The sequence below is a fragment of the Cololabis saira genome, chromosome 17, assembly GCF_033807715.1.
Source record: "Cololabis saira isolate AMF1-May2022 chromosome 17, fColSai1.1, whole genome shotgun sequence".
NCBI lineage: Eukaryota > Metazoa > Chordata > Actinopteri > Beloniformes > Belonidae > Cololabis > Cololabis saira.
The window spans coordinates 40860606-40886494 of record NC_084603.1 but is presented as its reverse complement, the minus strand read 5'-3'; the positions used below and the strand labels follow the sequence as shown (position 1 = coordinate 40886494).

The window sequence follows — 25889 nt, the reverse complement described above, 5'->3', positions numbered from 1 at the left end:
AAAGGGGATGTCAACAAAACAGTCAGATAGGTCAGTCAAACTTTATTAATAGATTACAAATCAGCTTTCTGACAACTCCATTCACTCCCAAAATGAATAAACAACTGTTTTATTATTTTCGAGTTGCGAGACCTGTTGCGGCTCAATATTGATCCATATATAAGGCGCACCGGATTATAAGGCGCATGGTCAGCTTTTGAAAAAATTGAAGGCTTTTGGGTGCGCCCTATAGTGCGTAAAATACGGTAAACCCAGGAAACAACAGGTGGTCACAAAAGACCAACCTGTCCGGGCGAAGGACGGCTCAATGAGTTCAGCGCGCCCCAGTTCCGAAGGCTGTTGCTCTGGTGTCGGCAGCGCAGGTTCAAGTCCCGGCTTGTCGCTCTTTGCTGCGTGTCTCCCCCTTCTCTCTAAAAAGAACTGTATACTTATTCTTGCGTATACTTATTCCTGCGGGACAGCTGCTACATCACTGGCCACGTTATTTGATAAATTAGTTTTACATATATTTGTTTGTTTTTAACATTTATTTATTTACTTGGTCGGTTGGTTGGTTTGTACTTTTGGCTTTAAATTGCTTCCATACTAGTTTTTTTCTGCCAGACATGTTTTTTGTCAATTCAGCCATTTACAAAGAATTTTCCCGCCAACAACCCCGAAGCTGGCTACCAGCGTGATGAGGGTGGACCAGCGCCGCGCAACCCGCAGCTGCAAACTGTAATCTGGCATTTCATGGTGGTTTTAGAGCACGGTGGTTTTCTGGTGGGGGGTTTTCTCACTGTAGTCTTTCAGCTCATGTTGGTACAGAAGGTGTTTCACTGTTGATCGCGATGCTCTCCTCCAACTTTACAAAGTCTTACGTTTTCATTCTGGGCTTCATTTCACACCAAACCACGTTCATGTCTGGGTCACAAGAGTGGCGACGGCTGATGTGTGCCGTTTGTGTTTGAACAGAAAAACCTGGGACCTTCAGGTATCTGGACATCCTACCCAGGGATGAACCAGACCAGTTTCCTGATGTTTAACTCGTTGCCGCACGGGGGCCCGCCCTCGCCCCCTCCAGCCCATATTCGGTGCAAACTCACTCCAAAATTTACAAAACAAGGTCATTTACAAATCTTGTACAAACCAAAGGTCTAGTAGATCCTATCCAGTAAAGTATTTAGTCCAAAATACATTATTATACCAGTAAATATCCACAAACAGCCGCTCTTCATCTCGAGCGTTGTCGGAGAAGCACATGTTATTATTTGTTTACACTCGGTAACTCCTCCGTCCTGCATGTTTTCAGACAGGAGAGCGCAATGCTAAAATGGAGCGTACGCTCTACTTTGATTGACAGGTCATCTGGCCATACAAGAGCTTCCTGTCCCCTCATAGCGAATGAGCCTGTGTTGGGGCGGGACGAGCACGTCCGGCTTTTGTCATGAGAAAAACCTCGGCAACTGCAGCATTCGCCCAGAAGATGGTGCAACTGTAAAGCAAATGAAATGCTGAACACAACGATATAGATCTGTACGTGGTAAATTCAACGGTTCAAAAGTTATGCCCATGGGACATAATTGTTATAACTGTGTCTCAGTGTGTTTTAAAACCAATAAGTCACAGATTCTCTCATCTGCAGACATCTGATTACAAAACACATTTCCGGCTGAAATAAAAACTTTCTATACAGTTGGGGGAAGAACTTCCGAGTGTTACCTTTCAAAAGAGACCAGAACCATCCATGTACTTCAAACGGTTCAAGAACAGCTTTCAATTTACTTTGGGTATAACTTGGATAGGCGTTTTGGGCGACTTTTACAAGTGCAGGAACATGTTAAGTAGATGATGTCACAACAAGAGGTCCTTAAAATGCATCCTGCGTCTTAAAGCACGTCCACATGTGTCTCCAGCTAACTCAGTTGAAGTCAATTATCTTTTCAGAAACTTGTAAAGCCCAAAGATTCCAAGCTGTTCTCCAAGTCACCCCACTCTTGAAATGTTTCACTTTTCAGAAAGCCATAAAAAAGTTTTATTTCTAATAACAAATCTTATTAAAAATAAACATCTGGTTGCAACTGTATATTGTGCCGTGTTACATGCTGGAATGGAAGCGTTATCTTGCAATTAACCTTTTTTCGTCTCATTAGGTTAATACTCTGGGCAAAAGTAGTGATATTTTAAAGGAGGATGATTGATGGTGGATTTTACACTGAGACTACCCCCACATTTCTGAAAATGAAGCATGTTAACTTGGGAATCCTTAAAGCCTGATTTCCTTGCTGGCTGGCATGTTAGCAGGTAGCTGACAGAGTTTAATATCTGAGCCACAAAACTGTCCCCAGCTCCCGCCAGCTCTACATTTCTGTGCATCAGCAGCATATTCTGGTAGATTCATGCGGCCCTGCTTCAGCTCTTCCCCTTCAGAGCAACGTGCTCCTGAACCTTTCTCACTGTGTTTTAGAGGAGGCTTGGAAAGCCCAGAATCCCCTCTCACTTACTGTTTCATTTCCATTGTCTGTTCATAGGGTGCACCAGGAGAGCCGGGTCTCTCCATCATCGGACCGCGAGGACCTCCCGTAAGTGTCTGCACCTCTCAACATGTCAGCCTGCAGCGTTTCTGCCGTCCACTCCTCCTCGCTGCGCAGCACATCCAGGCTCCCCACCCGTCCCTTGAAATACGGAATTGTTACGTAATTGGGAATTAAAAGTTGCGTTCCGTATTGAACCAATACTATTTGCCATTTCTTCACATTCTCGCCTTCCATTAATGAAGAAGGTGACGAGGAATAGTGTTAAGTCCTGGTGGGTCAGTACCAGCACCAAAGCGCAAAAGAAGGCGACTTCTACTGGCTGTTGATTATCCACCGTGCTGCTGTTATTGTTGTTTTGGATTTGGATACAGGAAGAAGAAGCAGAAATTACTGGAATTGTGTCGTTCTCCGTGCGTCGCTGGTTTGATCCAGATATCCCAAATGATTAATCCCCATGTAAACAGGAATAACCCTGTTAGCTAACGCATGTAAACAGATTATTCCCAATGTTTCAGTAACCGGAATATTGACCTTAACCCGAATTTTGACTGCATGTAAACGTAGTCACTGAGACGGGCTGCTGCCAGGAATTACTTTCTTTTCTCTCTTAAGAAGACACGGTTCCGTTTTTTGTGTTTTTACTGAGAATGACATTTGGGTTTAGCACATTTTAGTGATATTTTTGCATTGTTTTTATTTACATTTTACAGTGTCCCAACATCTCTGGAATGAGAGTTGTAGCAGATGTTAGATTTCCCTAGAATAAACTCTGTTGTTGCCTCTGGGGTGCTGGACTCAACCAAACTGTATTTATTTAAAAGATGGTGGAAGTACCACAAATGCTAGAATAATGCTATATAATTACAGCCTGTGTGGAGAGAGCGGTATTGTTGTAGAGCGATGGAATGGAGATTTGGCCAAATCTGGGCTCATTAGTCATGCTTGTTTTATAAAGAATCAGAGCGAGGGGCTCCGTCCCGGCCAAGTCACCGCCACTATTACTTACTCAGACACCAGGACTGAAGGGCTACTATACCACCCCAACTCTGGGGAAGCCAATTGCTGCATTTTCTTCATTTCCAGGAGCACAATTCACAAGTTACATAATTTATCCTTCAAAAAAAGAAAAAAAAAGATAACCTGGAACCTGGCCATTGCCAGGGGAGCACACATCTGTTTTTCTAATTGGCGGTTATTGTGATCTACACTGGTATGTGCCCGATCGTCCTGGATGGTGATAGGCAGTTATAATGAATAACAGGCCCCAAAGAAGCCCCGCACAGCCGGAGCACAGGTCCAGATCTCAGATAACCAGTCAATCAGGAACAGTAGGAAGCCGCTTCGCCTCAGCAGGTGACGTTAGCCCCGACCCCGAGGTGGAACAAGGAGCTGGATTCAAGAGAGGTGAATAAAAGCAAAGGAAGTGACAGCTTAGGCAAGCCGAGGGCCGTGACCTCGTCACCGCCGCGTCGTCTCATTGGTCGAATGGAGGGAAGGGTTTAAAACGTGTCCACTAGGAATGGGCGATATTTTACCGTTCACGATATACCGTCAAAAAAATTCCCCACAGTAAGAATTTGTCATCTCGAGGTAAAAACGATAAATTCCCATTGATGACGTTTTTGTGTAAAACTGATTTATGTTTCTGTGTTAAATCCATGCACAACAAATGTGAAGGAAGGAAGGAAGGAAGGAAGGAAGGAAGGAAGGAAGGAAGGAAGGAAGGAAGGAAGGAAGGAAGGAAGGAAGGAAGGAAGGAAAGATATGAGCCTGAAAGAAAGAAAGAAAGAAAGAAAGAAAGAAAGAAAGAAAGAAAGAAAGAAAGAAAGAAAGAAAGAAAGAAAGAAAGAAAGAAAGAAAGAAAGAAAGAAAGAAAGAAAGAAAGAAAGAAATGAGTCAGAAAGAAAGAGCATGAAAGAAAGAAAGAAAGAAAGAAAGAAAGAAAGAAAGAAAGAAAGAAAGAAAGAAAGAAAGAAAGAAAGAAAGAAAGAAAGAAAGAAAGAAAGAAAGAAAGAAAGAAAGAAAGAAAGAAAGAAGGATAAATTCCTGCTGATGACGTTTTTGTGTAACAAACATGGCGGAAGGCCGATCTGAGAGCGAGGAGTCATTACAGTTTTGCAGTACAAGTGTACTAATTTAATTGTTTTTTTTTGTTTTGGGGCTCCAAAGACTGAATGTGGTGATAGATTTATAGTTACAAAGGTGGAGTTGAATTGGTATTTTTTTTATCGTCATTTTTATGGTTATCGGGATAAATGCCAGACATTATCGTGATACATTTTTTAGTCCATACCGCCCATCCCTAGTGTCCACCGCAACGGCTGAAGATGTGAGCAGCATCGAGCCACCCCAGTCACACCGCGGCCACTTGCCCTTCCACCTGTGTCACCAGTCTGATATCTCCCCTGATTCCCTGATTGTTTCCACCTGTGTCTCCTCCTCATGGGTATTTAGTCTTTGTCTTCCCCTGTCTGGCTGCCAGAGTACCTCGTCCTAGCTAGTACATCCAGCCTGTCACAGCCTTGACTAAGAACCTTCGACCCCTTGCCAAGTTTGTATTTCTATGTTTTTGTAATCCCTCTGAAGAAGAGTGACCTTGTTTTTTGATAACGTTTTTGGTTAGACATCAAAAGTAGTTTTGATTCCCTTTCTTGTTTCCTCCCTTTTGGAGCGCCTAGTTTCTTTATAGTCCTGACTAGTGTAGCTTAGTTTTTTACTATTGTCAGCTTAGTTTTTTTCCCTCCGTGAGAGTATTGATTTTGAGATTTATATAGGGTATTTAGATCAGTGTAGCGTTTCTCCTCTGGTTGGAGTGATTTTTATTTTCGTTTCTTTCTCCTGGGTTTTTGTCACCGCGCCCTTTGGTGACGTCTCGTTTTTCATAGCCTGTTTGTTTGTCACCCTGTCTTGAGAGATTCAAGAACATCTAAATAAAAACCTGTCATTACCGTTCTCGGTCTACATCTGAGTCCTCCTTTAAACCCAGGTCTGACAACCCTGTCAGCGGGACGCATCCCTCTTGTTTACAGTTTAAAAATAAGATGCTACATAAAGTTGTTTAGCAGCTGAAGTCTGAAAGGTGACTCATTACCTTGAAAAAGTATCAGCTTTTGAGTTTTTCCTGGATTTTCAACCACACGTCATGGTCTGAAATTGATTTGAAATTGGAGCAGTCTAGTAAATTCTTGACCTTCAGAGGAAAACTTAAAACGTCATCATCTTTATTTTTCCTCCGCTCTCTTCCCAGAGAGCGTTGACTCCGGCAGACCACCGTGGACGAGAGCGAGGGCTCGTTGTTATCACTCTGCGCTCGTTGAGCTCTATTCCCCAGTCGGCCATTTTTGTTAGATCAAAAGCTCTTTTCTCTGAATCTGTTTTCCTCCTGTGTTTCCTCAGACACGCTGAGACACTCGTACCGGACGTACTCTCCGGAGTCTTCAGTATCACTCCTTCAGTCAAGATCGATTTAACTGCTTACCAAACGCGTTGACGAAGTTGACAGGCCGAGGAAGACGACCGCTTCCTTGGACCTGTTTCTAACTTACTGTATACCAAACTCTCCAAAGTACATCATTCTTTTCTTTCTGTCTTTTTAGGGACAACCTGGCACGAGAGGATTTCCAGGCTTCCCGGTAAGTTAGGACCGTGCCGTCTCCCAGAACGATGCAGTGAATCGATCATTGGGGATTTCAGAAGACAGCATTGCATCTACTGTACATCACGACTGTTGCTGACATGACTGTTACGACGTGTTTAAGATCAGGGCCCTCGTTTACAATGATGCAAACCTTCAGAGCAAACTGAACGATGTGCACTTCGCACGCCAGGACGTCTGCGACACCAGATCACCAGGCGCATTAGCAGCACAGATGACGAGCTGATGAACTGGTAGAGAAAGAAAACGCACATATGGACCTTGAGCTGTCGTTCATAGATCCATGATCTCATACAAGATGAGCTAATGGGGATCCATTCAAATGTCAAGAATCGATTCCATTCTGATTCCTAAGATTCGGAATCGATTATCACGCTTTGATTCAATCCGATTCGATTTCATTCTGATATCAATTTGGGTTAGTGTTATTAAAACAGTTTTTTCAGCTGTTGCATGAATTATGACTGTAGTTCTGCAACATATTAATACTAGTATTATATTGAGATTCAACAGCAAGTATTGCAGCTAATGATGCTGTAAGGACCAATCAGCTCCCAGAACTGCTTTCAGAAACATCGTGGGGCAGAATTACCAAACAGATCCAGGGAGGAAACAGAGACGGAGGAAATCAGTTTTATTTTTTCCCACATTCCGTTTAAATTTTTTTTTTATTTTTGGTCTATTTCAGTTTTGAATTTTCGAGAAATTTGGTTTTTAAGCATTTTATGCAAATGTGACCCGAAGACAGTATATAAAGTAATGAAATGTTGACAATTTATGCAATTATAACTGAAAACTTTAATGTTTTCATACCTTTAAACATACTGTATTTAAAGGCAAAAACATTGTGTCCGACAAAACATTCCTTTTTTTGGGCATAAACAAAAAAAATACCAAAAGTTGTAATGTAATGATGAAAAAAAATCGATCTTTAGACATACAAATCGATTTAGAATCACACAGGTGTTATGTCTGAGTTTGGAGATCAGCTCATCAGACCTGCGCCATGAACCAGGAGTTAGCTACACCTAACCATCAGAACATACATACGTCTTTCAGTCTCATTCCTCTCCAGATTCAGCAAGCATCACTTTCAGTCTGATGTGATACTGGCACCAGCTTCTCTCAGATATGCTTTAGGGTGTCACCACTTCTCCCTGCATGTTCTCACACATCTGCTTCTGCTCTTCTTCCAGGGTCCTATTGGGTTGGACGGCAAGCCTGTGAGTAACCCGTCAACACGTCAATTAACTGAATAACTGAGTGCAAAAATGGATGAGCATTTCTTCAGTGCCCAGATGGATGGGTTGGGTGGCTTCATGGATGGATGGATGGATGGATGGATGGATGGATGGATGGATGGATGGATGAGTGGGTGGATGGATGGATGGGATGGATGGATGGATGGATGGATGGATGGATGGATGGATGGATGGATGGATGGATGGATGGATGGATGGATGGATGGGTGGATGGGTGGGTGGATGGGTGGATGGATAGATGGAAATGACTGTGTCCACTGTCTTTTTCTTCACACAGGGGCAGAACGGACAAAAGGGAGACATGGTAAGTGTTTACCCCTTTAAAATCTGACATATGAAATAACAAAAAATCCCAAACGTCTTTTTATTTGCAGTGTTAAAAAAAACACGCCCGGAAAAACCTGAAAAATGAAGGCGATATATTAGTATACAGAAAAGGTTTCAAAAGGTTGCCAAAAAGCAAAAAAAAAAGGCGAAAAATCGGACGCTTATTGCTCGGCCGAACTTTATCTTAGAGACATCGTTCAAATTTACAAACACTTGGCCCGATTGGCACTAAAGGACCGTACAACCTCATCATGCTACTTATTGCTACTTATTACGGTTTTTGCGATATATAACTTTCAATTAAAAAAAAAACCCGGGACGCGTTGTACTACAACATATTTTAGTCTCATCATGCTAGCTATTACACTTTTTGAGATAGTCAACTATTCTAGTTTTCAAGCTAACGGAAACTTGTTGCTCGGCAATGCGATATCGCAGAGACATCGATCCAACGTTAAAAGACTCGGGATGATGTGGATTACAACATACTGAGGTTCTCTTTCTAACTCCGTTCGGTATCTCCTACTGTATAGGAGAGCGCTCTCATGCGGTCAAACTAAGGAGGCTCCAATGACACTCCGTCTGTCGGAGACAGACCAATGACAGCAGTGATAGGAGAGCCCGCCCCTCTCCCTTATATTCCACTGCCGTCAGTTTCATTAGGCTGTTGTTTACAACTTTTGAGATATTGAAGCCAAATTGTCCCATTCTATCCTATGGGGTTTGTTACCATGGCAACAAAACCTATGCATTTTTATGGGGGGAGCATTTGAATAAATCATCCGTATATGTGGCCCGAACCGCAATGTGCATCCGGGCCTTAGTTTGGTTTATTGGCCATTATTAATAACCCCAAACATGGCCAGAACCACCTCCGATACAACCAAAACAACCTTAAACACAACCAGTACCACCTTAAACACAACCAGTACCACCTTAGACACAACCAGTACCACCTTAGACACAACCAGAACAACCTTAAACACAACCAAAACAACCTTAAACACAACCAGTACCACCTTAAACACAACCAGTACCACCTTAAACACAACCAGTACCACCTTAGACACAACCAGTAACACCTTAGACACAACCAGAACAACCTTAAACACAACCAGAACAACCTTAAACACAACCAGTACCACCTTAAACACAACCAGTACCACCTTAAACACAATCAGTACCACCTTAGACACAACCAGTACCACCTTAAACACAACCAGTACCACCTTAAACACAACCAGTACCACCTTAAACACAACCAGTACCACCTTAGACACAACCAGTACCACCTTAAACACAACCAGTACAGCCTTAAACACAACCAGTACCACCTTAGACACAACCAGTACCACCTTAGACACAACCAGTACAACCTTAGACACAACCAGTACCACCTTAAACACAACCAGTACCACCTTAAACACAACCAGTACCACCTTAGACACAACCAGTAACACCTTAGACACAACCAGAACAACCTTAAACACAACCAGTACCCCCTTAAACACAACCAGTACCACCTTAGGCACAACCAGTACCACCTTAAACACAACCAGTACCACCTTAAACACAACCAGTACCACCTTAAACACAACCAGTACCACCTTAAACACAACCAGTACCACCTTAGACACAACCAGTACCACCTTAAACACAACCAGTACAGCCTTAAACACAACCAGTACCACCTTAAACACAACCAGAACCACCTTAAACACAACCAGTACCACCTTAGACACAACCAGTACCACCTTAGACACAACCAGTACAACCTTAAACACAACCAAAACAACCTTAAACACAACCAGTACCACCTTAAACACAACCAGTACCACCTTAAACACAACCAAAACAACCTTAAACACAACCAGTACAACCTTAAACACAACCAAAACAACCTTAAACACAACCAGTACCACCTTAAACACAACCAGTACCACCTTAAACACAACCAGTACCACCTTAGACACAACCAGTAACACCTTAGACACAACCAGAACAACCTTAAACACAACCAGAACAACCTTAAACACAACCAGTACCACCTTAAACACAACCAGTACCACCTTAGACACAACCAGTACCACCTTAAACACAACCAGTACCACCTTAAACACAACCAGTACCACCTTAAACACAACCAGTACCACCTTAGACACAACCAGTACCACCTTAAACACAACCAGTACAGCCTTAAACACAACCAGTACCACCTTAGACACAACCAGTACCACCTTAGACACAACCAGTACAACCTTAGACACAACCAGTACCACCTTAAACACAACCAGTACCACCTTAAACACAACCAGTACCACCTTAGACACAACCAGTAACACCTTAGACACAACCAGAACAACCTTAAACACAACCAGAACAACCTTAAACACAACCAGTACCACCTTAAACACAACCAGTACCACCTTAGACACAACCAGTACCACCTTAAACACAACCAGTACCACCTTAAACACAACCAGTACCACCTTAAACACAACCAGTACCACCTTAGACACAACCAGTACCACCTTAAACACAACCAGTACAGCCTTAAACACAACCAGTACCACCTTAAACACAACCAGAACCACCTTAAACACAACCAGTACCACCTTAGACACAACCAGTACCACCTTAGACACAACCAGTACAACCTTAAACACAACCAAAACAACCTTAAACACAACCAGTACCACCTTAAACACAACCAGTACCACCTTAAACACCACCACTACAGCCCCGAACAAAAGCAGGGAGAGGGGACGAATGGGCAGTAGGGCATGCCCATATCAAAATTTCCTATTTTTCCAAGTTTTTTAGTTATATATTGGAATAGAAAACACATTAAAACAATTTCTAGATCATTATTTTCCTCATCATTTGGAATATGTTACGTACATGTGCATATTTTTTATATTGTTGTTTTATTTTTTTGGTTTGTATGAGACTATTTTTTATAAAGACTCGTGGGTGGTGTCACCCAGTCTTTGACCTTCATTGGCCTGAATTAGCCCCGCCCCTTCTTCTGATTGGTTGTCCCTATTTTCTGCTATAACCTTTGAATGGTTTGACATAGAGAGTTGTGGGTGTGGTGTCATCGGACTCGGTTTTGAGTCCTTGACCTTCATTGGTGTGAATTAGCCCCGCCCCCTCTTCTGATAGGTCGATATTTCATAGTTCCTATTTTCGGCCATAACTTTTTAATGGTTTGACATAGAGAGTTGTGGGTGGTGTCATCGGACATGGTTTTGAATCCCTTGACCATAATTGGTGTGAATTAGCCCCGCCCCCTCTTCTGATTGGTCGATATTTGATAGTTCCTATTTTCTGCCATAACTTTTGAATGGTTTGACATAAAGAGTCGTGGGTGGTGTCATCGGACTTAGTTTTAAGTCCTTGACCTTAATTGGTGCAAATTGCACGCACGAGGGCCCGTTCATCGCTGCTTGCAGCTTTAATTTTACTTTTGTAATTAAAAGGATGCTCCAACATTCTCAGAAATTCAGGTATCAAATATGATGCATGTGGCATTATGGGGTTAAATGTGCCACACCGCCTTCACAAAGCCACGATCACGCCGCCGGACTTTGTTTTCCTAAAGTCACTTTTGCTGCTTGTTTATTTTGTAGCCACAAAGCATGAAGGAAAACAGATTAGTGGCCGGCTCCGGCTCCAGGCCGCGCAGCGACGGACCAGTGCAGAGCTGCAGGGCTGCAGGGCTGCGTGCCGTGCAGGAGAGGCTCGGCCACATGGAAACGCTTAGCTACGCTCTGCTTTCAGTCCGTGAGAGCAGGTAAAACTCTGCCTAGGAGGTAAATGAGCTCCGGGGGAATTCAGACGCTGCTTCCAGAGGCCTGACAGCATTAAACAGCGTTTAACATGAGCTATCTGTATTTTAAAACCCTTTGACTCTTAATCGGCCAGCAGCCTGGTGACCAGAGCTGGTAGAGGAGCCAAATATTGTACTCAAGTAAAATTACTGTTACTTCAGAATAATATGACTCAAGTAGAAGTAAAAAGTAGTCATCCAAATAATTACTTGAGTAAAAGTAAAAAAGTACTTGGTGAAAAAACTACTCATGTACTGAGTAACTGTTGAGTAACGTCTGATTTACTTTTTTAACACAACCGTTCAAACAGACAAAAGTACAAAATAATCATCTTCAGGCAAATTAAATCAATAAAATAATACAATAAATTACAATTAATAAAAAATTAAAAATAGCTTAAATTAAAATAATCTTAAAGTAAATTCAAGTACTTTAATAAATAATAAAATAACAGAATAAAAAAATAACAGCTCAATGTAGCCTAATGTAAGAGTAACAGTTTCTTCTTCACAAATCTACTCAAGTAAAAGTAAAAAGTATAGTGATTCAAAACTACTCCTAAAAGTACAACATTTCCCAAAACTTACTCAAGTAAATGTAACGGAGTAAATGTAACTCGTTACTACCACCTCTGCTGGTGACACAGGACTTACTAAAACACAAGGAAGTTTGGATGAAATGCAAATTAGAAATAAACACCAAATTAGCACAGGACTCCCACACTTAAATTGACTTATTTGTTTGAAGAAAGTATGACCCTAAGAGGGTTCAGTTATCCCTCATGAGCTTCATGTTCCTTGTTAATTTGCATCTATTTTATGCTTTTCAGCCTTGCAACACTTTCCGATAAACATTGTTATAGAGGTAATGTTCTGCTATTTCAAACTAGTGATTTTACATGTCACTTCAAACTTCATTCTCCCATGAATGTCTACCTTATCCAGACCTCTGGGCTCAGCAGCATCTGGGGCCGTTCCATGTGTGGAGAAGTTTGAAAATAAAAGCTGTCGCAGAGCTCAGGAGAATGAGAGACGGAGTAACTGAAACCCTTATTGTTTGGGGGTTGTGTGGGGGGCATGTGTTGCAGGTCTGATTGGATAAATAGATGTGTATCCATAAGAATATAAGAATTAAGTTGGGATCTTAAAAACATCTTGGTATCAAACTTTTTTCTACTTATTTTAAGTGAAAATCTACTTGAAAAAGGTGAAAATTGTAGTTTTTTTCCAGTGATGACTCTTTTTTTAAGTGTCATGAGATTTTTTTTACTAAAAAAGAGAGATTTTAACTAGAAATAAGACAAATATTCTTGTTAAGATTGGAGTTTTTGCAGTGTGATTTAATCAGCTACTGCAAAGTGAAACGGCTGTGGAGATTTTCACCTTTGACTGGCTGTTCATGTTTATTTTTGCATTCAGTTTGAATTGAGGAAGGAGCTTGTGATTTTAGAGTGTTTGGTGAACGTGGAGATGCTCCTGTAATGTTTCATCATTGGTGTTCATGCAGGACGGTGCAGCCATCGTGGTCTGTTTTCTAAAGTTGGTCAGCTTATCCGCAGCTCCCCCAACTCCAAGGAGCTTGTAGCACCCTATAATGTAATAATGTCCTATAATGTAATAATTTCCTATAATGTAATAATTTCCTATAATGTAATAATTTCCTGAAAATGTAATAACGCCTGAAAATGTAATAAAATTTGCACTTAACTCAATCGAAAATGTAATAAAACCACATAATGTAATAACTTGACCAATAATGTAATAAAATATCCTGACTGATATTGTAACATTTTTACCGGAATTTATTACATTTTCAGGTGGGTCTTTTTTTTTCTCCAAAACTGATAATGTAATACTTGACAAATAATGTAATATATATGTTAATTTTCAGTCCACAGTTCTACATTTTGTGTTTTAAGTATCTAAGAATGTTATATACGCTGGATTTGAAACACCAGAATGACTATTGGGTTAAATTGCAGACTTTGAGTTCCATGTAATGAATTCCCAATAATGTAATAAGGTATTAAATTATATTGGCAAAAATGTTATTACAATATCAGTCAGGATATTTTATTACATTATTGGTCAAGTTATTACATTATTGGGTTTTATTACCTTTTTGATTGAGTTAAGTACAAATGTTATTACATTTTCAGGCATTACATTATAGGGTGCTACAAGCTGGAACTGAACACTGGAGGTGGAGTGCTGGAGAAGTAAATGTGAATGTTGATTAATGGCCCTATTAGAGTGTCAAATGTGAGGAAGTATTGAGGTTGAAGGCGTTATTTGGTAAAACCTACAGAAATGCTTCTTCATTGACGAGGTGGCTGTGGGGCGGCCCAGTCTGTGGGGTCAGAAGCGCGGGGGGCCCTGGACATGTCCTACTGGTTCCTACTGGTTCCTTTCCCAGACTTCATTAATCAAACAGCCGCTCAGCTTTGACAGCTACGTACACCAGACCTGATGGAAAATCACACTGAGAGCTTTTGTCCTCGCCAGTAATAAGAACAGGCCAGTGCGTCAGCTAAGCTATCAGCGTCAGGACTGTGTGTTTTTATCACGTTTGGTCTAATGTAGGGATGCCCCCATACCATTTTTCTCCACACCGAGTACGAGTATTTTAATTTGTGTACTTGCCGATACCGAGTACCGATACGATACTTCTACCACAAGAATAACTAGGCTAAAAATGTAATGAAAAATGCAGTGAATTGGAAGACAGATTTATTTGCAACAGATAAATTCAATAAAAATAAATAAAATGAGTAGAATAACTATTTTAAACAAAAATTAATCTTTCTGTGTAAATAAAAAGTCTCCACACTGGCACTGTCTTCACATTTAAGAAAATATTAAACATATAACAAATCAATGAAATATCATATCGTGGCTTGAGGGCGTCAAGAAGAGAAATCCTTCGTCTTGTCCCACTGACAGTGGCTGCTCAATCCAGCGCTACATATAGTATAGTAGTAGTAGTAGTAGTAGTAGTAGTAGTAGTAGTAGTAGTAGTAGTAGTAGTAGTAGTAGTAGTAGTAGTATATAACGGGTTAGAGCCTCCGTTATTTGTCTGTTGCTTTTGCAGAACCTGAGCTAATGTTGTGTTCTTGCAGCAGCATCAGTAAACTCTGTATCCTCAGCTTTATGATGCAGCTGGAAATGTTTTATCAGGTTGCTGGTATTAAACGACGTATCCTCCTTCCCTCCTCTTGACTCCTTAGCATCAGTAGCTTCAGTCTGTCTTGCTTCTGTCCTCGTCCCTTATTTTGAAATATGTCCACACTGCTGACGTCCTGCTGCATTAATTGTTGCTATCTTGCCTGAAACGGAGCTGCCAGTCTCACTCATGTATCACTCTCTTCTCACTCATGTATCACTCTCTTCTCACTCATGTATCACTCTCTTCTCACTCATGTATCACTCTCTTCTCACTCATGTATCACTCTCTTCTCACTCATGTATCACTCTCTTCTCACTCATGTATCACTCTCTTCTCACTCATGTATCACTCTCTTCTCACTCATGTATCACTCTCTTCTCACTCATGTATCACTCTCTTCTCACTCATGTATCACTCTCTTCTCACTCATGTATCACTCTCTTCTCATCCCCACGCTGACTGCTTTAGTTTAGTTTAGTTCTTATTTAGCACATACAATGAAAATAACATCACACAAATAAGTGCAGTTAAAAGAAACTGTGCAGGGAGGAGCGAGCAAGCCAGTAGGCTTATGAGGAGCCCCCACCTAATAACATTTAATAATATAGTTATGAGGAAACAAAATATAAAATAAAAAATAATATATCATAAAAATTGCATGCAGAACATGAATGGAAATAAAAATTACTGTTGACCTATAAAAACATGATCATGAAAATATGAATATTATGCTGAACAAGTGGCAACACAAAATATGAAGTACAAAAGAAACATTAACAGTGGGAAAAGCAAGAGCTTTCTTGGCTACACTGTTGAATTAAATGTTCTCTCGAGCGACTTTATAACTGCAGCTCCACATCTCCCCCTAGAGTCACTAACCAGTAACTACAACAACAATGAAGTATTGGTGTGTGTTATCGGTGGATTTTTGCGAGTACGAGTACATGAGAGCAGTATCGGCCGTGATACCGATACCAGTACCGATACCAATACTGGTATCGGTATCGGGTATCGGTATCGGGGCATCCCTAGTCTAATGTAACTTTTAAATCCATAACTGGTTCACGTCTAAGACAGACTGTTGCTGTGTCTTCCAGGGGCAGCGTGGAGCTAAAGGACTCCTGGTGAGTTTCTCCAGTCGTCTTCCTCCCTCCATGATAACCTGCCAGTGTTCTCTGCTAACTGACCAACCACCCACTGTTGTGTTTTCCTTCCAGGGGGAACCAGGACTCAAAGGCGAGAAGGTGAGACATGCTTTTGAAGAAACTTCTCAATGTTACCAGTGAGTTAGAACAATTTACCAGAAAAGGCTGCGGAAGCAATGAAACCATTCAGTGTCGGGGGAAGAATGTGAACTAAAAACGTCTCTGATCTTCTTCTAATATCTGTTGAAGAATATTATCAAAACCAGTTGAGAAGTCCGCTGTGGTGTAGAGAGTTTTATTCAGTAGCCGGCGGTGAGCAGACCTACGCAGAGCGTGTCTGGGTTGGTGTGCTGACCCAGAGTGGCTGGAATCATGACTTTTATACAGTAAGTTCAAAGCACAAAAGGCAGGAATAAACAAGCCAAGTGAGAGACAAAAAGCAATTTACAGTCAGATGTGATCTGTGGCCAAATGCCGTTATCGGGCATTTGGCATGACTGTCACTAAGTTGTAAATTACCCCATAGGGTGTTCTCGTGGTTCAGGTCTGTGGCCAAATGAGTTGGTATTAACATATCAGTCAGTCAGGAACTTCATCATATGGCATTCCCGTGGTTCAAGTGTTTGTTGAAGCCAGTTCCAAGGTGTGGCCCCTGCAGGGGGTAGGAAGCTGGAGTTTCAGGTCAGCCACGGTGTCACAATACCTCATCATATCACAACAGCAAACACAATGGGCTTTACCTGATAACACAAATAATTTTATTTTATTTATTTTTTTATTTAATGCCCATTAAACATTAACAGTGCCGGACGAGAAAGTACGTGCAGCCAGACTCTTTGACAGGTTATTTGAAGTAGTTTGCACATCCCCAGTCTAATTGGTAAAACCAGTTTAGAGTGACTTAGAAAAGACAGTTTTAGGCAAGGCAAGTTTATTTGTACAGCACAATTCAACACAAGGTCATTCAAAGTGCTTTACATCAACATTAAAAACGGCAAGACACAATTAAACAGTAAATAACAAATAAAATGAAATAAAATGATAAGAAAAGAGGTAAAATAATAAAAAGCACAAGTTGTTAAAAAGTAAGGGCAGTACAAATACAGTATTACAAAAGTAATCTGCAATAATTCGTACAGTGAATTAAACCAATTTGACAATTCTATCCCACAATGCCTGTTTCCAGGTCTTATTTCAAACAACTGACGAAAATGAAGTTTCTATACAGTCAAAACGTACAAAGGACGGGTGAAATACAGGATTACAAAAGTAATCTGTAACAATTTGTACGATGAATTAAACCAATTTGACAATTCTACGTCAAAATGCCTGCACTCAGGGTACAGTTTTAGTATGGTGCCTAATCTTAATAGTCCCCGGTAATTCACTTCCGTTGTGGTTTTTTTATTTGCGTGGTTTTTTTATTTTATTTGCAGCGGGGTTTCTTCATATTTGCAGCGTTTCTTTTATTTGCAGCGTTTCTTTTATTTGCAGCGTTACTTTTATTTGCAGCGTTACTTTTATTTTTCTGCAATGGCGGGTCTCGGCCACCGTAGTGGCTTGTGTTTGATACCAATTTAGAAAATGAGAGTGAGAGAAGCTTCAAGCGGCGACGCTTTTTAATTTTTTTTTGTTTGTCCCTGCACTGCTGAAAAGTCAGCTGGAGCCGTGAGCAGCTATGAAGAGACAGAGCTCCTGGTAGATTTGGTCGTTCCTTATCTCCGTCTAGATCTTTTTAATTCTCTCCTCAGCACCAGGTTTATGAACATCTGCACCTCAGAGTTGGATCATGAAACAAACTTTTGCTGCCGTTGCTGGTTGAATAAAATGAACAAGAATCCGTCAGAGTCTCTTTCTCTGATTTCCTCCTCCTGACTCAGACGTCTGACTCCAACCCCCCGACCAATCGGTGGCCTGTAGTGTGATGATGTCAGATACAGCCGACTCAGCAGCTTAGAACCTCGGCAGAATAGATACAGAAAGTATCTACTCTGCACATTAGACCCCTAGTGGGAAAGAACCAAACCGATGAGAGTGGAGTCGGGCTGAGTAAGTACTGGTGGAAAAGCTCCAGTAGAGAGTCTGAACGTCCTCCAGAGAGCCGTTCACACCAAACGTGCTACAGATGTGTCTGGAGCAGTTCTGGAGAGAGGAAGGTCCAGAATTAAGGGTTCACATGTGTTTCCTTTGCCACTGTGAATGTTTCTGCCAGCCGACACCGAGCACAGCTCCCTTGGCTTCCACATACCCACTGCTCTTCATGTGTTAAGTTTGTGATTTCCCCCTTAATTCCAAACTGTTTTTCTGTTTTCTCCAGGGTGTCTGTGGAGACTACACACACCGGGTGAGCAAACATCACGCTGGAAGTCCTTCTTTCTCATTACTGTTTCACAACAAGTTGCCACTTCATCACCAGTGTTTATGTACCGTGACTGAAATGCTGTTATCAGGAGACGGACGTAGTTCGTCGGCGTTGTTTTCCATTCCAGTGTCCACTGCTTCTCTGTTTTATTTCTCTGTTTTTTCCCTCAGAACAAAATATTAAGCAAGGTTGTGTGAGGTGGGAAAAGTGCAGAAGTTGGATGGATAAATGGCAGGTAGCACCATGATGGGTAGCACATGTGGAGCTTTTCCTCTCTTTGGCCCGTCGTCTCTGGGGCTTTGGCTAGTTGAGAGAAAACAGTGCAATTATGGCAGACTTCTGGTTGTGATAAGAGCCGTGTGTGCTGCTGCCAACAATAAGAGTTTCTTATGTAATTGGATTTTTGTCAGAAAGATAAGTCTATTTTCAGTGTAACTCAGCCTTTCAGTTATTACTCTTCTACCACACAAGTTCTTTAGAGCTATAATAAAAAGCTCCTGCTAATAAGAGAGAGGTTGTGACGCAGCGCTGAGGTCAGAACTGCTGCAGGATTAAGAGGAGGAAGGAAGGAAGGAAGGAAGGAAGGAAGGAAGGAAGGAAGGAAGGAAGGAAGGAAGGAAGGAAGGAAGGAAGGAAGGAAGGAAGGAAGGAAGGAAGGAAGGAAGGAAGGAAGGAAGGAAGGAAGGAAGGAAGGAAGGAAGGAAGGAAGGACCCAGACACATACGGAGCTGGAGGTTTCTGGTGTTTCAACTCACCCACTTTAACACTTGTGATGTCTACGGGTCAAGGATGGAAGAAGGGAAGAAGGGAGGAAGAAAAGAAGGAAGGAAGGAAGGAAATAAGGGAGAAAAGAAGGATGGAAGGGAGGGGAAAAGGAAGGAAGGGAGGAAAGAAGGAAGGAAGGGAGGAAGGAAGGAAATAAGGGAGAAAAGAAGGATGGAAGGGAGGGGAAAAGGAAGGAAGGGAGGAAAGAAGGAAGGAAGGAAGGAAGGAAGGAAGGAAGGAAGGAAGGAAGGAAGGAAGGAAGGAAGGAAGGAAGGAAGGAAGGAAGGAAGGGAGGGAGGGAGGGAGGGAGGGAGGGAGGGAGGGAGGGAGGGAGGGAGGGAGGAAGGAAGGAAGGAAGGAAGGAAGGAAGGAAGGAAGGAAGGAAGGAAGGAAGGAAGGAAGGAAGGGAGAAAAGAAGGGAGGAAGGAAAGAAGGGAGGACAGAAGGAAGGAAGGGAGGGACAAAAGAAGGGAGGAAGGAAAGAAGGGAGGAAAAAAGGAAGGAAGGGAGAAAAGAAGGAAGGAAGGGAGAAAAGAAGGGAGGAAGGAAAGAAGGGAGAAAAGAAGGAAGGAAGGGAGGAAAGAAGGAAGGAAGGGAGAAAAGAAGGGAGGAAGGAAAGAAGGGAGGACAGAAGGAAGGGAGGAAAAAAGGAAGGAAGGAAAGAAGGCTGGAAGGGAAAAAAGAAGGAAGGAAGGAAAGAAGGAAGGAAGGAAAGGAGAAAACAAGGAAAGAATGTACGAGGGGAGAAAAGAAAGAAGGAAAGGAGTAAAGAAGGAAAGGAGTAAAGAAGGAAGGGAGGAAGGAAGGAAAGAAAGGGAGAAAAGAGGAAGGGAGAAGGAAGGAGAGAGCAGGAGGAAAGAAGGAACAGGAGAATTAGGCCGGCTGAAGGAGTTTTTCCTGCACCTCTCTGAGCCCCTGCAGCAGTCTGGCTGGGAGGTCCGCTGGTTCCCAGCGTTCCCAGCGTTCCCAGCGTTCCCAGCGTCTGCACATAATCCAGAGAGAGTGGGGGGGGTGTTTGTGGAGGTTCCTTTTCAGGTTTCAGGACGGATCCTGCCAGATCAGCAGGTTATTGATCTATCCTAGTGCAGAACAAGCCTGCCCACGTCTGCACTGAAATACGTCAACCACTGAACGTCAACGCCAAAACAATAAGTGGTTGTGTGGAGACATTTTGGAAATATTTCCTAGTGAACGACACTGTGCACCGTTTCTCCCATAATATGATCCTGTCAAGTCAGACTTCCCTCTCAGTTTATTATTTTACATATCTGCTCATTTTTAAGTGAATCTAATCAAGTGAGTCATGGAATTAATGTTTGCAGAGCTCATTTTTCCTGCTTCTGGTTTATTCTCATATCTATCATGTATGTATCCATATGAACTACCGTTCAGCCCTGTGTTTGTGGTTTTGTGTGTAGACCTGTATGAAGTTAGATGCTCTGCAGGTTCCTGACGTAAACCGTCCCAAAACATCCCAAAACAATGGTTTCAGAGATGCAGTTGAATTGAATAGAGGGTCTGCATTGACGTCACATTCCGACTGGACCCCTTACTCACACTGAGTGGCAAAACATCAGCAAAAATGGCTGCAACTAGTGGAGAAGACGGGATAAAACCCGATTATCGGCTTAAATTAGCGTCAGTTGGACTTGACAGTGACGCGTACAGTTACCCAAAGAACCAGTGGTCCATGGACATTAATATTTGGTACAGTTACCAAGAACCAGTGGTCCATGGACATTAATATTTGGTACAGTTACCCCAAGAACCAGTGGTCCATGGACATTAATATTTGGTACAGTTACCAAGAACCAGTGGTCCATGGACATTAATATTTGGTACAGTTACCCCAAGAACCAGTGGTCCATGGACATTAATATTTGGTACAGTTACCAAGAACCAGTGGTCCATAGACATTAATATTTGGTACAGTTACCCAAAGAACCAGTGGTCCATGGACATTAATATTTGTCCACAAATCCAGTTTCCTGATATTTATATGTACTTAATTTCTACGCCGGGGAAATACACGAAGCAAAGCTTGAAGGCTTACAAAAGTCTTGACGCTTGGTCCGACTTCAAGGCAGGATTTGTTGTAGAAATTAAAGTGATGAGGACACCGAACTTTATGATTTGACCGTTTAACGTTAGCTACCCAAAAATCCAACATTACCTGATACAAAATGGGAACCGCAAATCCACGTTTCGGTAACTGGAATCCAGTTGTTTCTGAGAATTAAGCTTAAACTTATTTTTCATCAGTCTGTAAAACGATAACTCTGATTTCTTGCTAAATCTATGAGTACAGTCGATCGCACAACAGCTCTTTCCCATTTTAGATGTTTTCCAGTTGCTCAAACTGAAAGTTTACGCTGACACTCAGTCTTTCTGACACTCAGTCTTTCTGACACTCAGTCTTTCTGACACTCAGTCTTTCTGACACTCAGTGGGCGTAACCCGCTGTGAAGTTGCATCTGTGACGTCATGCGCATTCCCTCTATTCTAATTTTGCTAAAAAGGAAAAAAAAAAAAAAGACATGTTTTTCATGTGAAGGACAACCCCCAAATCAGATGACTTATTATGTTTTTGGACAAATAATATTTGAAAAGAAGGAGGAGGGACTAACTTTTCCACGTGACTGCTTGGATGTGGAAAAAGAAGAAAATACTTCAGCCCTTTGAGTAGACTGACGTCTTGATACGGTTGAACATATTGGTACTGGTTACTGACTGAAACACCACTCCCTCACATGTAGGGCCTGTTTGTGCAGGATCTGCCTCGGAAAACCCTGGCTGCCTTGCGCTCCAGTCAGGCCATGACGTTGAAGGTTTGTGGGTGCTCCCACCCTGACAGATAACCAGGTGTCACCAAGTCGTGCCGCAAAGAGAGCCGCTGCCTCTGAGCAAGGCAGTCCTGAGCCGCTGCCTCTGAGCAAGGCAGTCCTGAGCCGCTGCCTCTGAGCAAGGCAGTCCTCAGCCTGCTGCCTCTGAGCAAGGCAGTCCTCAGCCTGCTGCTCTCCACCGCCCCAAAACCCCCTCTGACTGCCAAACAAAACGCTAGCTTTTTACTTCAACTGGCCATATTATGCTTGTTTTCAGTCGTCTAATCTGAACATCTGGTACTTTGGGAAAAGCTTGAAACTAAACTTAACACCAAAACCTTCTGTTTATCTGGTGAAAGAGCAAAAGTCACAAGGAGAGGCTTTTTCTGAAAATATTTTCTGATTGGTCGAATTCCTGGAGGTTTTGTAGATGGGAGGAGCTAATGGCTAATCTTAACCCTGGTGCTGTGTTCGGGTCCAGGAAGGAGGAAGAGAAGAAGGAAGGAAGGAAGGAAGGAAGGAAGGAAGGAAGGAAGGAAGGAAGGAAGGAAGGAAGGAAGGAAGGAAGGAAGGGAGGGAGGGAGGGAGGGAGGGAGGGAGGGAGGGAGGGAGGGAGGAAGAGAAGAAGGAAGGAAGGAAGGAAGGAAGGAAGGAAGGAAGGAAGGAAGGAAGGAAGGAAGGAAGGAAGGAAGGAAGGAAGGAAGGAAAGAAAGAAAGAAAGAAAGAAAGAAAGAAAGGAAGGAAGGAAGGAAGGAAGGAAGGAAGGAAGGAAGGAAGGAAGGAAGGAAGGAAGGAAGGAAGGAAGAATGAAAAGAAGGAAGGAAGGAAGGAAGGAAGGAAGGAAGGAAGGAAGGAAGGAAGGAAGGAAGGAAGGAAGGAAGAAAAGAAGGATGGATGAAAGGAAGGAAGGAAGGAAGGAAGGATGGAAGGGAGAAAAGAAGGAAGGAAGGAAGGAAGGAAGGAAGGAAGGAAGGAAGGAAGGAAGGAAGGAAGGAAGGGAGGGAGGGAGGGAGGGAGGGAGGGAGGGAGGGAGGGAGGAAGGAAGGAAGGAAGGAAGGAAGGAAGGAAGGAAGGAAGGAAGGAAGGAAGGAAGGAAGGAAGGAAGGAAGGAAGGAAGGAAGGAAGGAAGGAAGGAAGGAAAGAAAGAAAGAAAGAAAGAAAGAAAGAAAGGAAGGAAGGAAGGAAGGAAGGAAGGAAGGAAGGAAGGAAGGAAGAATGAAAAGAAGGAAGGAAGGGAGAAAAGAAGGAAGGAAGGAAGGAAGGAAGGAAGGAAGGAAGGAAGGAAGGAAGGAAGGAAGGAAGGAAGGAAGGAAGGAAGGAAGGAAGGAAGGAAGAAAAGAAGGATGGATGAAAGGAAGGAAGGAAGGATGGAAGGATGGAAGAAAGGGAGGACAGAAGTAAGGAAGGAAGGAAGAATGAAAAGAAGGAAGGAAGGGAGAAAAGAAGGATGGAAGAAAGGAAGGAAGGAAGGAAGGAAGGAAGGAAGGAAGGAAGGAAGGAAGGAAGAAGGAAGTAAGGGAGAAAAGAAGGAAGGAAGGAAGGAAGGAAGGAAGGAAGGAAGGAAGGAAGGAAGGAAGGAAGGAAGGAAGGAAGGAAGGAAGGAAGGAAGGAAGGAAGGAGGAAAGAAGGAGAGCAGGAGGAAAGAAGGAACAGGAGAATGAGGTCATTTTGACCCAAAGACAGTACAAGGGTTAACAACAACTCCTGCTACTGGTCAGACACATGTTTTTAATGTTTTTAATGTACCAGTTTATTATCAACGCTACTGTACCTTTTCAACATTTCCTGTGATCGACCTCAACACAAACTCCAGTTCTTTAGTCGTAGCTGCAACAGGTTTACACACACAGCAGCTTCCTGCTGCAGCTCAGCACACACAGCCTTACCATACCTGGCAACGCGGCACAACTGGTTTTAAATGTCTTTCTTTTGGAGACGTGTTAGAAATAAAAGCAAAATTAGAAGTACTTGCAGATCCACCAGGAGGGAAAAAATATTCAGTACTATAAACGTACACATTTAAAATGATCAGAATCAGGTTTATTTGGCCAGGTCAGGTCAGACAAGACATGGAATTTGACTCGGTTATTTTCGCTCACTCTACAGTAAATAGGTAATAGACAAATGACAGCTCTTATTAACATATATACATTTTTAAAAAGTGAAAGGTGCAGCAGAATGAGGTAGACATGATTATTGGAAGGTGGAAGAAAACATAGTATTTTATGCTTATGAGTACCACAACATATACGTCGTTTTTTTGAGCTTCAGTAACGCCTTATAATATCCTCATAATAATACTGTAGATTGACAAAAAACCTAGAAAAGCATAATATGGCCACTTTAACACAGACACAAATTGTTTTTTTTTTTGTTTTTTTTTTATATCTTTCCATTTTTTCATTTGGAAAACCTGCATATATTTCTCTGGTACGGTGAGGCACAAAGCAGCACACTTGCCTACTTTTTAGAATGTCCCTAATTATATTCACTTATAACATGCTGTATATATTTCCATTGAAAAAATAAATCAGCAATGTTTGGCTTTTAAATGAAACTGTTGTTGATCCACACAAAAACAAGTCATTCAAAATTGCACCATTACACTGCAAAAACTCAAAATCTTACCAGGAATATTTGTCTTATTTCTAGTTAAAATGTCTCATTTTAGTCAAAAAATCTCATTACACTTAAAACAAGAGTCATTACCAGAAAAATAACTTGTTATTTGACAATTTTCACCTGTTTCAAGTAAATTTTCACTTGAAATAAGTAGAAAAATCTGCCAGTGGGACAAGATTTATCTTCTCATTACAAGCAAAGAAATCTTGTTCCACTGGCAGATTTTTTTACTTATTTTAAGTGAAAATCGACTTGAAACAGGTGAAAATTGTTGTTTTTTCCAGTGATGAGTCTTGTTTTAAGTGTAATGAGATTTTTTGGACTAAAAATGAGACATTTTAACTAAAAATAAGACAAATATTCTTGTTAAGATTAAGAGTTTTTGCAGTGTAGTTAAAAATACATTTTGGAGAAGCAAAAAGAGCAATATTCCAAGTGTATGCAGATTTTGTTTTAACATCAGTTCGTGACAAATATGGAAATATGTACACGTGTAAAAAGAAGGCAAGTGTGGTGCAGCCGGCTGTACTAGACGTCAGTGGTTGTTTTCGGTGGGAACTCCTCTGTTACGCTTGTATCTGATCATGCTGGTCGTCTCAACAGAAGCGGCGTATTGTACAGCCGTGTGTTGGACAGGCGGCCTCAGTAAGTCTGGACGTGCTCTGTAACTGTAACTGTAACTACACTCCTGTACTCTCTTTGTGGCAAGACTGGCGCCCACCTCTGCTTTGCTGCAACCTACGGGTCTAACGGGGTAACGGGGATGTTGGTGCTGCAGGAACTGGATAACCTAGACGGTTCTTGTTTCTGGACCCCGGTAGTCGCTACAGGCCCCCCATGAGACAAGCTCCACCTCAAGATACTGTGTTTGAGGAGTAGGGGTGTAACGATACACTAATGTCACCATACGGTACCATACACCATATTGATGTCACGATAACAATACGATATTATAGCAGTATTTGAATGAGGAACATACGGAAGCGTATTGCATTCACTTGGGAAAAAAAATCGGCTCTGTTTTTCTGAATTAATGAGATAATTATCTCAGAATTCTGAGAAAAGTTTTAATGAAAAAAAATAATTCTGCTCTGTTTTTCTGAATTAACCAGATCCCTCACAACTTGCAAGAAGCTGTCATTTCCTTGAGAACTCGATGTCATGAAAGCAAACATGTCCCGCCTGTTCAGTTTTATTTAGCTTTTAGTTTGAAACATTGGGAGATACTCTTGCCTTTATGTTATATACAGTAGATGGTATTGTTATTAGTTTGTCGACTTTGCGCAGGCACCTCAGGACTTTGTGGTTGTGACAGCTTCTCGCAGGTTGTTAACAGAGCAGATTTCTTTTTTTTCATTAAAACTTTTCTCGGAATTCTGAGAATAATTAACTCGTTAATTCAGAAAAACAAAGCA

At 41.9% G+C, this 25889-nt stretch overlaps 1 protein-coding gene across 1 annotated transcript in view; it reads left to right on the top strand.

Annotated features, from left to right (window-relative positions):
* Window positions 1-25889, top strand: part of LOC133463416 (collagen alpha-1(XIII) chain-like) — a 97351-nt gene that overhangs the window by 17257 nt on the left and 54205 nt on the right. The window contains exons 4-10 of the mRNA XM_061744949.1: window positions 2511-2561; window positions 6113-6148; window positions 7368-7394; window positions 7711-7737; window positions 15856-15882; window positions 15976-16002; window positions 18221-18247. Of these exons, the coding sequence (XP_061600933.1) occupies window positions 2511-2561; window positions 6113-6148; window positions 7368-7394; window positions 7711-7737; window positions 15856-15882; window positions 15976-16002; window positions 18221-18247 (222 nt within the window). The remainder of the gene's footprint in view (window positions 1-2510; window positions 2562-6112; window positions 6149-7367; window positions 7395-7710; window positions 7738-15855; window positions 15883-15975; window positions 16003-18220; window positions 18248-25889) is intronic.